The following is a 12,214-nucleotide window of genomic DNA, read 5'->3' as shown; positions in this document are numbered from 1 at the left end:
TGTAATTAGTGTCTCCCCGTTCATTGTCAGTGTCATAAACGCCTGTGCGCCTCTGATTTTGTCTTAGAAGGAGGGGAAAACACTGTGCTTTTTTTCTCTACTCATATTCTGTGACTGATGGTCAAGTTTGGCGCATAGGAGCTGGTCTGTTTTCTCTGACACATCTCGGTCACTGATTTATGGGACATCCCGTTGCATGGACTCACACACACACATGCACACACACTTGTAGTCAAGTTCACAGCAAGGTGCTAAGGTACCTTTCCCATGTGTTTTCAGACTGTTTTTAACTCGAACAGGCTATTCTCTCGCCTCAAGTAGAAATTCCTTCTTTGAGTTGTAAGTCTTTGGAGCATAAATCAATGTTTTTCAGTGCGCTGTGGCGGCACAGATTCAGTTATCTGCCCACTGAGATAATTACTGAGACATTTCATGCCACATAGTGGCCTTTGTTCACTCGCCACCTCCTTTCTTTGGTGGAGATAATTTTTGCAGCTTCCCGTCAGATTGTTCTCTATCCAAAATTCCAGCATAAAATCATGAAGTGGTTATTGTGGAGCATCTACACAGCATGCGGCCTGGAATATTTCCAGGTCCCGCCCTGTATAGGTCCCTTCCTGTTATGATTTTTCCATCAAAGTCTATCATGCCTCAACAGGCTCTTTAGTCTCTATCTGAAGTTAGCTTCATGAGAATAGCAGATGGTACTGGTATAATTTAAAACAGTATGAGGCAAAAGGTATACCACCTATGTCAATATATAAACCAGTTATCATATTTTAATTTGAGAATAGGATCCCAACCAAAAAAAAAGCCCTTTTATTTTCTGGGGTTTGGAAATATTTATCTTTGAGATTTCTACTTCCACCCCCCAAAAAGATGGAGGTAAATAGGTTTTCAGACACACCATGTTTGCATTATCAAGCCACATTAATATTATCAGATTTCAAAGTGACTGTTTCTTTTATCGAAAACAGTTTCAAAGAATTCTGTCAACAGCGTTTTCAGTAGACAACTAAAATTCCGTTTACCTCCATTAAATTGGGATGTAGTCAAAATCTCTTGATTTCTTCTGAGCTAGGGTTGCAGTGGTATGAAATTTTCACAGTTCAGTACCTGTCTAAGAAAATAAAAGTTTAGGGTTATTACAGTTAACGTTATCTCACAAATATAATTGTTGTTATAATATGATGGAGGTGAATGGATTTTCAGAGACCCCTTTACTACATAATTGAGGGAAATGTATGTCCCCAGTTTTCAAAGGGACTACTTTTTCTGTTGAAAATAGTTTCAAAGACATCTTTCAATGGTATTTTCAACAGACAGCAATGTTTCCATTTACCTCCATTAATGGGGTGTAGTCAAAAATCTCAAAGATGTCTCCAAACATAATCTATGGTTGCAATGATATGAAATTTTTACTTTGCGATATTCATCTCAGAAAATATCACAGTTTAGGCACTAGGCATTACAGTTAATGGTATTACACAATTATTATTATTGTAATAATATGATGGAGGTGAATGGATTTTTAGGGACCTCATTACTGCATACAACAGTGTTATCAATGAACAGCTAATTTTCCATTTACTTCAATTGTATTGGGGTGTAGTTAAAATTTTCAAACTTTAGCTAGGGTTGCAGTGATATGAAATTTTACTGTATGATTACCATCTCAAAAAAATGTAATGGCATTACAGAATTATCATTATTATTACTATTGTTATTATATGATGGAGATGAATGGATTTTTAGAGACCCCATCTAAGGGACATTAATTTCCCCACTTTTCAAATTACCTCTGTTGTAAGCAGAAAGACATCTTTCAACAGCGTTTTCAAGGCACAGCTAAATTTCCAGTTAACTCCATTGCATTAGGGTGTAGTCCGAAATCTTTACGATATCTCCAAACACGATCTATGGTTACAACGGTATGAAATTTTCACTGCATGAAAACCATCTCAAAACTTGTTTTTTTTTCAAATTAGTATTGCAGATTAGCAAATGCACACAACATGATAACTATAATTTTCCATACCACATTATACAGTGAAACCGGTATATGGCTGCAACCCTAATTTGAGCATCAAAACTATCCACATCACTAGATACTGCTAGAGCTAGGGGTGAGTGAAAATTACACGCTGTAATTTGGGTGAACAACTTTTCATTATTGAAGAGGGAATTTCTGAAAGTACTGAGTCTCTTTCTATGTTGAACTATTCTCAGTAAGCAGCTGTTTTCACAAACTGAAGTGAGGGTAAGAGGAGTGTTTGGGCCTGTTCAGTTTCTTCAGGGCTTGACCGAGGTAAAGTACAGGTGGTTCAAGTTACACTTTAGTCTGCAGGGATATCAATCACAGGAGAGAAAAGTCTCTCTCTCTCTCTCTCTCTCTCTCTCTCTCTCTCTCTCTCTCTCTATCTCTCTCTTGTTGTTACAGTGGATTTTAGCTGCACTGCACATGTAAAATATGACTGTATTTGACTGTGTTTCTGTTGCAGGAAGGAGATGGGGAGATGGACGTTACATCTCTCAGTGGGGCTCGGGCTTCTAGCTGTCCTGTTGACCTGTCATTATGCTGAAGGTGAGGAAGCCCAGAGTCATAACTAGTCACTAGTTACTAGTTAGTTTAGAGATTTTGCAGTGATGTCCAGAGGGTAATTTGACATTAAGTAAATACTGAGCTGACTACTGTAACAGAGAGGTATGAACTTAATCAGTGATGAAACACTAAAGCTGTCTGAGAGTAAACAAACCAGTTGTCTGTTTAGGTCATTCATCAGGAAAAATTTCCTAACAGTTTCAAACCTCGCCAACATAGGGATTAACTGATTGAATGTAAAATGTAATATTTAGGGGTTTTCACATCTGATCAGAAAAAACAAGCAATTTTAAGACTGCATCTTAGCACTGAGAAAATATTTTAAATATTGTTTTTCAATTTATGTCATGATATTTACACAATTATTGATTTTTAAATAAAAATATTTAATGATATATAAACATTTTATTATTTTATGGTATATTTTTTTCATTTATTTTAAAATTTTGTTATTATTATTATTACCAGTAATTTTATTTTTTATTTATAGTTATAGTAGTTTGATGCGTCCTTAAACTTAATCAAGCTCATGTAGCACATTATTGTAGACAAACATGTAAATAGTATAACTTATTGTATTACAGAATATACACTATTTCTTTATTTTTTTATTTGTGAAGTTCCAGTCTTTTCAAATCTTAATATATCTACCTTTTGTTTATGTCTGTATCACTGTTAGGGAGCTGTTGTATTGGTTTCATTTAGAACACTGGAGGGAAAATAAGATGTGCCAAAGTCTGTTTAAAGTTACCGCAGGTATTCCTGCTATGCTTCATGGGTTTGATTCTCACTTTGTTGCCTCGCTGTGACTCTGAGTTTTCCTGATATTCTCCCCTCCTGATCTCCCTCTGCTTCTCGCCCCCTTACAGCAAACTACTGCTTCGAGGCCAGGGCCAAGACCTGCTCAGAATGCTTGCAGGCTGGGACAGACTGTGCCTACTGCCCTATAGAGGTGAGAGCACAAAACAGCACGAGTTTTAAAGACCTGGATTCAAATCTGTCAATTCTGAGTTGAAACATTAGGGCTGTGGCATTTCTCAGGGAGAATTGCTCCCTTTTTTGCATACCACATATAGTTTATTAGTATTTTAAGTCATGGATGGTAGCTACGTACTTTTCCCCTGTGCTAACGTCCAAATATTCTGAAGGATTCATTTTATAAAAGGTTTGAACCAGTGGTGGACCTGAAAGCCATACTCGTACTACTACTAAAAGTACAGATTTCTTACCAGAAAATGACTTTGTTAAAAGTCACTTATTAGAATATTACTTAAGTAGAAGTCTTAAGTATATGATATATACTGAAATTAAGTATCAAAATAAATGTTATCATATTACATGTACTTGAAAGTAAGAATTGGGCAAAAACACTCTATTCCCATTTATGATTTGACAATTTAAAGGCGAACTACGCCCATTTTCTTAATTCTTACATACCTCTTTAATTTCAAAACATCTTTGAGACTTGCGTCTCTGGTTTCTGGCGAGAGAGAAAGGTGCGCATGTTCAAATATATTGATTGAATTTTCCCAGAGATAATATATAGAAATTCTTAATTTAGGTGGCACTTCCCTTTCACTAAAGGTCAACGTACTTCCCTTTTTGGGAGCTTTCAACTGCATGTTATGGTCTTCATCATAGAGTGGGAGTTGTCATAGCAAAACTAAAGTATGAAACCACAGTCAATTAATATCCAACAATTACGTAATATTCAACCCACCGGCTTGATTTAATACCAGTTCCAAGGTGCAAAATTATTTATTTGTCTCAATTTATAATTTGAATTAAAAAATGACTGCTATTTGGAGACTCTCACTAATGAAACTTCCTGTTTGCTCAGACCTTTAATGGCCCTCGCTGTGACCTGTTGAAGAATATGATCAGCCATGGCTGTAGCCGCGCGGCTTTACTCACGGCTAAAAGCAGCATGAAGATAGAAAAAGTAAGTCTTCATCACTCTCATTTCTCTTCCCATCATTCTACTATTTTTTTTTTAAGATATTTTTTTTGGTATTTTTACCTTTATTGGATAGGACAGATCAATAGTGTGAGAGAGGGGGGATGACATGCAGCAAAGGCCCAAGAGCGGGAATTGAGCTCACAGCTGCTGCAGCAAGGACATTGTCCTCATTCATGGGGCGCCTGCTTTATCCACTCAGCCACTGGACGCCCCATTTTACTATTTTTTGTCTTGAATGTTTGTTGTTTAAAAACTTTGAAACCTGAGCAAAGGTGCTTGATTTCTTTCAAAATCATGGAAAGAAGGCAATGATCATCTTAACAAGAAATGCCCCCAAAATAAGCAATAAATGTGTAAAAAGTTACAAGAAAATTATCTGAAAATAAGCAACAAAAAAAAGTAATAAACAAAAACAAATAAGAAATATCTCTCTCTCTCTCTCTTTTGCAGTTGCAGAACATATCATGCAAAGTTACTCATTGCCTTCTTCCCAATGTTCTCAAAAGAGATCAAAACATTTTTTTTGTTGGTTTGCTTTAGGTTTCAGTGGTTTAAATGCCTGTGAATAGCCTCTGAACGCAGGACAAGAAAACTAACACCTATCCAGGTGTTAAAGGGTTAATTCAAAAAATGTGATATCGTAACTTTTCCTCTGTGCTTCCTCTCACTGCTCAGAAACAACAAATCAACATGAGGCTTCAGCAGTCTCAAGTGTACCCACAGCTGATGAGCATGAGCTTTCTGCCAGGAGAGGAGAAGGAGGTGAATTTGGAGGTGTTCACTCCAGACAAAGGCCCTCTGGACCTTTATATTCTTATGGACTTCTCCAACTCCATGAAGGATGATTTGAAAAATTTGAAGAGAATGGGCAAAGAGCTGGGTGAGCATCTTTGTGCTGGCAGTGATGACTATTAGATAAGTTGAGGCTGTGATACTGACAGTGAATGTATTGTCTTAGCTGCATTGGTGCAGACGCTGTCAGATGACTACACTATTGGATTCGGAAAGTTTGTGGATAAAGTGATCGAGCCCCAGACGGACATGAGACCTGATAAGTAAGTGAGGAAATGTGACATGAAGGCACTGTAGAAAGTCAAAGGGATCGTTTAGATTTTTTGAGTTGGTTTGTATGGGGTACTTACCCACAGACAGCATATCACAAAAGGTAGATGCCAGGGAGAGGAGAAGCAGATACCTACATGGGAGATAAGCAATATACTGCTATGGATGAGAGTAAGCAAAAAACATATTTTAGCCACCTAAAAAATGTCCCACCTAGCAAATCAGTATCAGTTTAAGTGTATGCTATATTGGGGCTATGTTCAGCCTGTTCCGACAGCTTTAGCCACCAGACACCATTGACAAAAATAGCAATTTTAGCTCACTCAACACAGGAGGTGCTTATCTACTGCTGCCTCAATCAGTTAATTAGTTTGTGTTATTGTGTGACTTTGGGGAATCTAAGCTAACAGTTTTACATGCCAAAATCACACAATAACACAAACAAAATAACTGATTGACACAGCAGTAGACCAGCAGCTCCTGTGTTCAGCAATGTTAAATCACCATTTTTCTCAATGGAGTCTGGCTTTGGAAAAAAATGATATAATTTCATATTTCAGTTGGAAATCATTGTCTGATAAACCAGAACACTTAAACTACTATAGATTTTTTTTAGTCGGGACTTTTTTAGGAGGTTAAAATACATTTTGTTTCTGGCCCCATGCACAGCAGTACATTGCATAGCTTCTGTGTCGAACTTCAGCCTGCTTCTCCAAACTGGGAGCGTACTGTGTGAGAACCTCATATAACCCCACTTCAAAAAGTCTGAACTATCTATGTACATGCATGCAGTAGTTTAATCTAAATGTATTTGCAGTTTCCTCTTCTTCTGTTTTATTTTGTCCATCCTTCCTCCTTCTCAGATTAAAACAGCCGTGGACCGACAGCGACCCTCCATTCTCTTTCCAAAACGTCATCAAGCTGACCCCCCACTTGGAGATCTTTAACAACAAACTCCAGAGAGAAAACATATCTGGCAACCTGGATGCTCCTGAAGGAGGTTTTGACGCCATATTGCAGGCTGCAGTTTGTCAGGTTAGTTATAGAATATTATACACAAAACAGCTAAATAAATTTGGGTGGCAAAAAAAAAACTTTTGACAAGCACCTTGTGAGTTTAAATCCCAGGCCCAGAAAATGTCGCCCATACTCCTCTCAAAATCAAAGCTAAAACATACATTTTGCTGCTGCATTTTAACACATTTAATTTTAACGCAAATAAACAATTGAAACATGAGAAAACTGGTTTGATTCTTTTTTTCCCCAAGAACACAGAGAAAAAAAAGGCAGTCAGCGACAGGGCATGAAATATTCCTCAAATTGCCAAAAAATAGAAAATAAAAAGATTAAAAGGTACCAGGAAAATGGCCTTAGCTAAAAAAGAGAGATAGAAAGGGAAAATCATAAGAAAATTATAAAATAAAAAGGAAAAAAATATAAGTAAGTAATAAGTATGTAAAAGGGTTACAGAAAAAAAATCTGGCTATTTCCTGTTTTTGTATCTTTACTTTTCTTTATTCCTTTTAATTAATTTTGTTGTATCCTTTTACTAATCTTTTTTCAAATTTTTGGTTCATTTCTTTTTAAGTTGCTCATTGATGCATTTTGATATTTTTGAAAGAACAGCCAAATTGCTCAGGTTTGAGAGATTTAAGTCAGACCGTGTAACTTTTCAAAGAAAAGATAAACCAATTTTCCAATTACAGATGAAATGTTAAATTTGTAAGCAATAAGTCACACCTTTGCTCAATGCAAAATTTCGCCATTTTATTCCTATTCCAGGAACGGATTGGCTGGCGTAACCTCAGCACGCATCTCCTGGTCTTCTCCACCGAGTCAGCCTTCCACTACGAAACTGACGGTGCTAACGTGCTGTCAGGCATCCTGAAACGCAACGATGAGCTCTGCCACCTGGACAAGAATGACAAATACACAGAGGACATACACCAGGATTACCCTTCAATACCGACACTGATCCGTGTGCTGGGCAAACACAACATCATCCCCATCTTTGCTGTCACCAACCACTCCTACACGTACTACAAGGTCTGTGGGCTTCATTTGTTTGAAGTTACGTTCCTAAAACATGGAGTCAAGTGTTTAAGTTAGAGTTTAGATCATGGATTTATGTTTTTTATATTGTGTGCGCTGTGTAGAAACTGCAGGAGTATTTTCCCATTGCTGAGGTCGGTCGGCTGCAAGAAGACTCGTCCAATATCCTGCAAGTCATGGAGACTGCCTTTAAGGTAAAACGTCACCTCTTCTGACAGCTGTCGAGTGGGAGAGGATGTTTTTTTGTCTTTTTGCAGGTGCTAGACAATTGAGTCAACTGGTGGTTTGCTGATGTTCTATTATGTCCTTACAGAATATCCGTTCAAAGATGAGCATCCGCACAGTCGACAAACCCAAGGCATTCGCAACAAAGTTTTTGACCACCAGTGGAAGCATTGCACAATATGGGGCCTTTGATTTCCAGCCTGGAGCAATAGTAAGAAGGAAAACACAAACATATATGGATTTATAAGATCAATAGGGCTGACCCAAATACCATTTTATAAATTATATCTCAAGAACGCCTTGAGGGGGTGTCTTCAGATTTGGTACAAATGTCCACTTGGACTCAGCAATAAACTGATTAGATTTTGGTGATGTGACCTCACAAAACATGTTTTTGGCCAAAACTCAAGAATTGGTACGATAATTATGACAGTATTTCACACAAATGTCCAGTAGAATAAAATGATGAGGTGATGACATTTTATATCCAAAAGGTCAAAGGTCAACTTCAATGTGACATCATATTTTGCAAAAGTATATTTCTGACTATCACTCAACCTCATAACTCACAGAATTTATGACAAAAAAATCAAATTAAATTAATAATAATAAAAAAAAAAACTTTTTGTCAAGAAGTCTAATATTGTCCTGACTAGTTCTTCTAACCCGTTAGTGCTGGGAATCCCTCAGCTACATGCCAAGCGTGCACACAGGTTCTTCAACATTTTTTTGTGTGTGTGTGTGTTCTCCAGGGCAAGTTCAAGATGCGGCTCAAAGCAGAGCGAATGATTGGGGACCAACCTGTCTGTGACGTGGCTATGAAGGACAAAGAGGGGATAATGAAAGTCAAACCTACAACCTTTAATGCTGCCGTAGACATCAAGGCCTCGGTTCTGTGTCCAATCTGCGATTGCGAGAAGGTAAATGCATGGATAATACAAACGCGCAAACAGCTGAGATGAAGTCACTTCTTCACACATCTTAGTAATAGATTTATCCTAGTGTCTCTCTTACCTTTCCTCCAGAACGCCATCATCGGTTCACCCAAGTGTCATGGCAATGGGAACCTGGTGTGTGGGAAGTGTCAATGCTATGATGGCTGGTGAGACTTTAATTATTAATTCTTATACAGAATACAAAAATACTATATTTTGACCCAGTTATGGCACCTCAGCCGAGTGATGGAGAGTTTCAGGTTCAATAAACTCTCTGTTTTGTCCGTGTGTCTCCTTCAGGGTGAGTACGTACTGTAACTGCTCAGTGGGTGCTTCAGCTCAGGACAACAGTCAGTGCATCGGACCCGGCATGACAGAACCTTGTTCAGGCCGTGGCGACTGCCTGGAGTGTGGAACCTGTGTGTGCTACAACCCTGATCAGTTTGAAGGACCTTACTGTCAGTACGACAAGACTCAGTGTCAAAGATACGGAGGCTTCCTCTGCAACGGTACGATGCTTTGTGGATTATTAAATTTCTGACTGAGGGTGTATGTAAATGTGTGGTGTCATTGTATGATGTTCTCTACTTTCACTCATAACTTCAAGGGCTTAGGTTTGGTTTCAGAAGTTTGTGTATGATTTGTTTCTGCTGCCCACAAGTGACACCAAACAAACAGTTATTGCAGGTTAAAATCAAATTTTGACTGACTTAATGTTCCTGATGATGAAAAACCTGCTGTCTCGTAGCATTGCTATTACTGCTGGGGCAAGTGGCAGTGTGACAGTAGCACAAGTTGATGATTTTCTAAATTATATCTGCTAATGCATGACAAACTTTGGCATCAAATATCTACATTGTTAAATGTCTGTCAAATAAAAGTTAAGTTACCTATGGTAAGGAGTGGGTGCCCCATATGCAGAGGCTGCAGTCCTCACCGCAGCGGCCATGGGTTCGACTCCAACCTGCGGCCCTTTGCTGTATGTTGTCCCCCTGCTCAAAGGTCAAAGGTCACTGTGATCTTTCCATCTGTTGTCCCATTATTGTGAAAGGGATATCTCAAGAACACCTTGAGGGAATTACTTCAAATTTGGCAGAGACGTCCACTTGAACCCAGCCCTGAACTAATTAGACTTTGGTGGCCAAATGTCACTGTGATCTCACAAAACACATTTTTTGTCATGAAACTCAGGATTTCATATGCTAATTAACAAAATTTCACACAAATGTCTTATGGGAGAAAATGATGACACTTTACATCCAAAAGGTCAAAGGTTAACTTAGGTGCTGCAACATATTGTTCTGTGGAAACAAGTTTCTGGTTATTATGCTGGGTTGAAGATGTGTGTGAAGCCTCCATGTTTTAGAATATGGAACTTTTTTTGCAGCAACATCCATATTTGAAGCATATACAACTGTCATAGTGTCATATGAGTCTCGACAGATACACACACACGCACACACACACACTCACCACTGACTGCAGGTATAATACCGTTGAATAATTAAATCTGCCTTCTCTCATCAGACCATGGCTCTTGCGTTATGGGTCGGTGCTCATGCTCTGAGGGCTGGGAGGGCAATGCCTGCGAATGTCCCAAGAGCAACCTGACTTGTCGTGACACCAAGGGCGTGAGTAGAGCCAACTTTTTTTGTTTGTAGATTATTATGTCGCCTTACACGTCAGTGGATGCCTGACTGTGTCTTTATCTGCACCAGGGTGTCTGCAATGGGAGAGGTCTATGTGTGTGTGGCCGCTGTCAGTGTCCCGACACTGGTATCGAAATGACTTCAACTTGTGAGCCAAATTTTCAGGTGTGTGGATATCATGTATAAATATGTGTATTATAAATAACTGAGTGCATGTCACCTGCAACACAATTTCTTGTCATGTTTTTGCCTGATATTATACCTGATAATGTTCTTCCTTAGTAAGTGTTTCTGCACAGTCTTGCCAGACCTTCTCTGGATGTGTGTGTCCTCTAGGCCCAGTTGGGTGTGTGCGAGGCTACGAGGAGTTGCGCCCAGTGTTGGGCCTGGAAGACGGGAGAGAAGAAAGAGCCAGAGGAGTGCGCCAAGTGTCGCTTCAAATTCAAATTTGTGGATGAACTCAAAGAATGTAAGTGCATCTGAGAGGAGCAAAAATTTATTTTTCTTTTTATTGAATATTTAATTACACTCTTCCCACAACTATCATCTTATTTTAGATTACAAGGATGATGCTGGCACTTTGACGTAATAGCCGAATGCCTAAAAACAATTGATTTAAGTTCATATGTACGTCTCTCTGTATGTTTTCAGCAAACAAGGTGCTTGATTCGTGCTCATACCGTGATGAGGAGGACGACTGTACTTACAAATACACTGTCGAAAACCCTACAGATCCCACAGTTAAAGACTTAGTGATCGAGGTGCTCGAAAAGAAAGGTGAGCTGCAAGTTGAATCTGTATCACGTATGCTTAATTTAGTAACTGATGTGGTGTTTAATCAAACACTTTTCTGTTGTTATTTTGTGCTTTCAAATTAGTTTTTTTATTCCTATCTTGACTGAGCTTTAGATACTGCATGTGAGATACAGCTTTTAAAGTCCTGAATCTTCTCTTATCTCTCATTTAGTTTCTTAATGTGAGCTTACACGGACACACAGTTTTCAGCCACAGTTCTAACAGTTTTGGTTATTTCAAAATATAGACTTCTGCCTGTTTTTATCTGTGCTCTCATCACTGGTTTGATGTTGGCATAGCTCAGTTTAAAAAAGGTGATATTATGTACTTGCGTACACCAACCATAATGACAACTGAATCAAAAGTTGATGACGATAGTGAGGTTGTTTGCTTGTGTTGCCTTCAATCAGATCTGATCAAACCACACCCACACAGTCCTGATGAAGCAGAGGTAGAAAAAAATGGGACTCAGAAATTTTTCTTTTGAACTAACATTTTTTTTTGCTCGTTTAGGTGTTAATATTGAAAGATATAGAGAAATATTTAACATGTAAAACCACATTTTCAGGAGCTTCAAGACAAAAATAAAAAAATCAATGAGATCTCTGCAGTACAAAGAGCACTACAGACAAAATTCCATTCACCGCCATTCCATTGGTGGTGGATGGATATCTTAAAGGAACAGTTCATCCTAAAAAAACATATTTTTCCTCTTACCTGTTGTAATATTTATCAGTCAAGATTGTGTTGATGCAAGTTGTCGAGAGTTGGAAATATCAACCATAGAGTTGTCTGCCGTCTCTCCAATATAATGGAAATAGATAGCACCCGGCTTGTGGTGCTCAAAGCGCCAAAAAAAATAAATTTTAAAAGCTCAACAGCAATGTCTCTTTCCAGAAATCCTGACCTAGTTATTCAAGATAATCCACAGACC

At 38.4% G+C, this 12,214-nt stretch overlaps 1 protein-coding gene across 6 annotated transcripts in view; it reads left to right on the top strand.

Moving 5' to 3' along the window:
- Positions 1–12,214, top strand: part of itgb4 (integrin, beta 4) — a 35,176-nt gene that overhangs the window by 6,698 nt on the left and 16,264 nt on the right. For all 6 annotated transcript variants that reach the window (XM_088070350.1, XM_088070352.1, XM_088070351.1 and 3 more), the window contains exons 2-17: positions 2,502–2,584; positions 3,472–3,554; positions 4,443–4,544; positions 5,238–5,442; positions 5,521–5,617; positions 6,488–6,659; positions 7,407–7,670; positions 7,781–7,870; positions 7,990–8,112; positions 8,654–8,821; positions 8,927–9,003; positions 9,137–9,345; positions 10,364–10,467; positions 10,555–10,650; positions 10,822–10,954; positions 11,137–11,262. In XM_088070350.1, coding sequence (XP_087926476.1) covers positions 2,509–2,584; positions 3,472–3,554; positions 4,443–4,544; positions 5,238–5,442; positions 5,521–5,617; positions 6,488–6,659; positions 7,407–7,670; positions 7,781–7,870; positions 7,990–8,112; positions 8,654–8,821; positions 8,927–9,003; positions 9,137–9,345; positions 10,364–10,467; positions 10,555–10,650; positions 10,822–10,954; positions 11,137–11,262 — 2,125 coding nt within the window. In that variant the 5' untranslated portion in view covers positions 2,502–2,508. The remainder of the gene's footprint in view (positions 1–2,501; positions 2,585–3,471; positions 3,555–4,442; positions 4,545–5,237; positions 5,443–5,520; positions 5,618–6,487; positions 6,660–7,406; positions 7,671–7,780; positions 7,871–7,989; positions 8,113–8,653; positions 8,822–8,926; positions 9,004–9,136; positions 9,346–10,363; positions 10,468–10,554; positions 10,651–10,821; positions 10,955–11,136; positions 11,263–12,214) is intronic.

Source organism: Plectropomus leopardus, chromosome 19 (assembly GCF_026936395.1).
Source record: "Plectropomus leopardus strain MGB_pleo_1.0 chromosome 19, ASM2693639v1, whole genome shotgun sequence".
Classification (NCBI taxonomy): domain Eukaryota; kingdom Metazoa; phylum Chordata; class Actinopteri; order Perciformes; family Serranidae; genus Plectropomus; species Plectropomus leopardus.
Note: the sequence above shows the minus strand (reverse complement) of the source record. Positions and strands in the feature narration are given on the sequence as shown.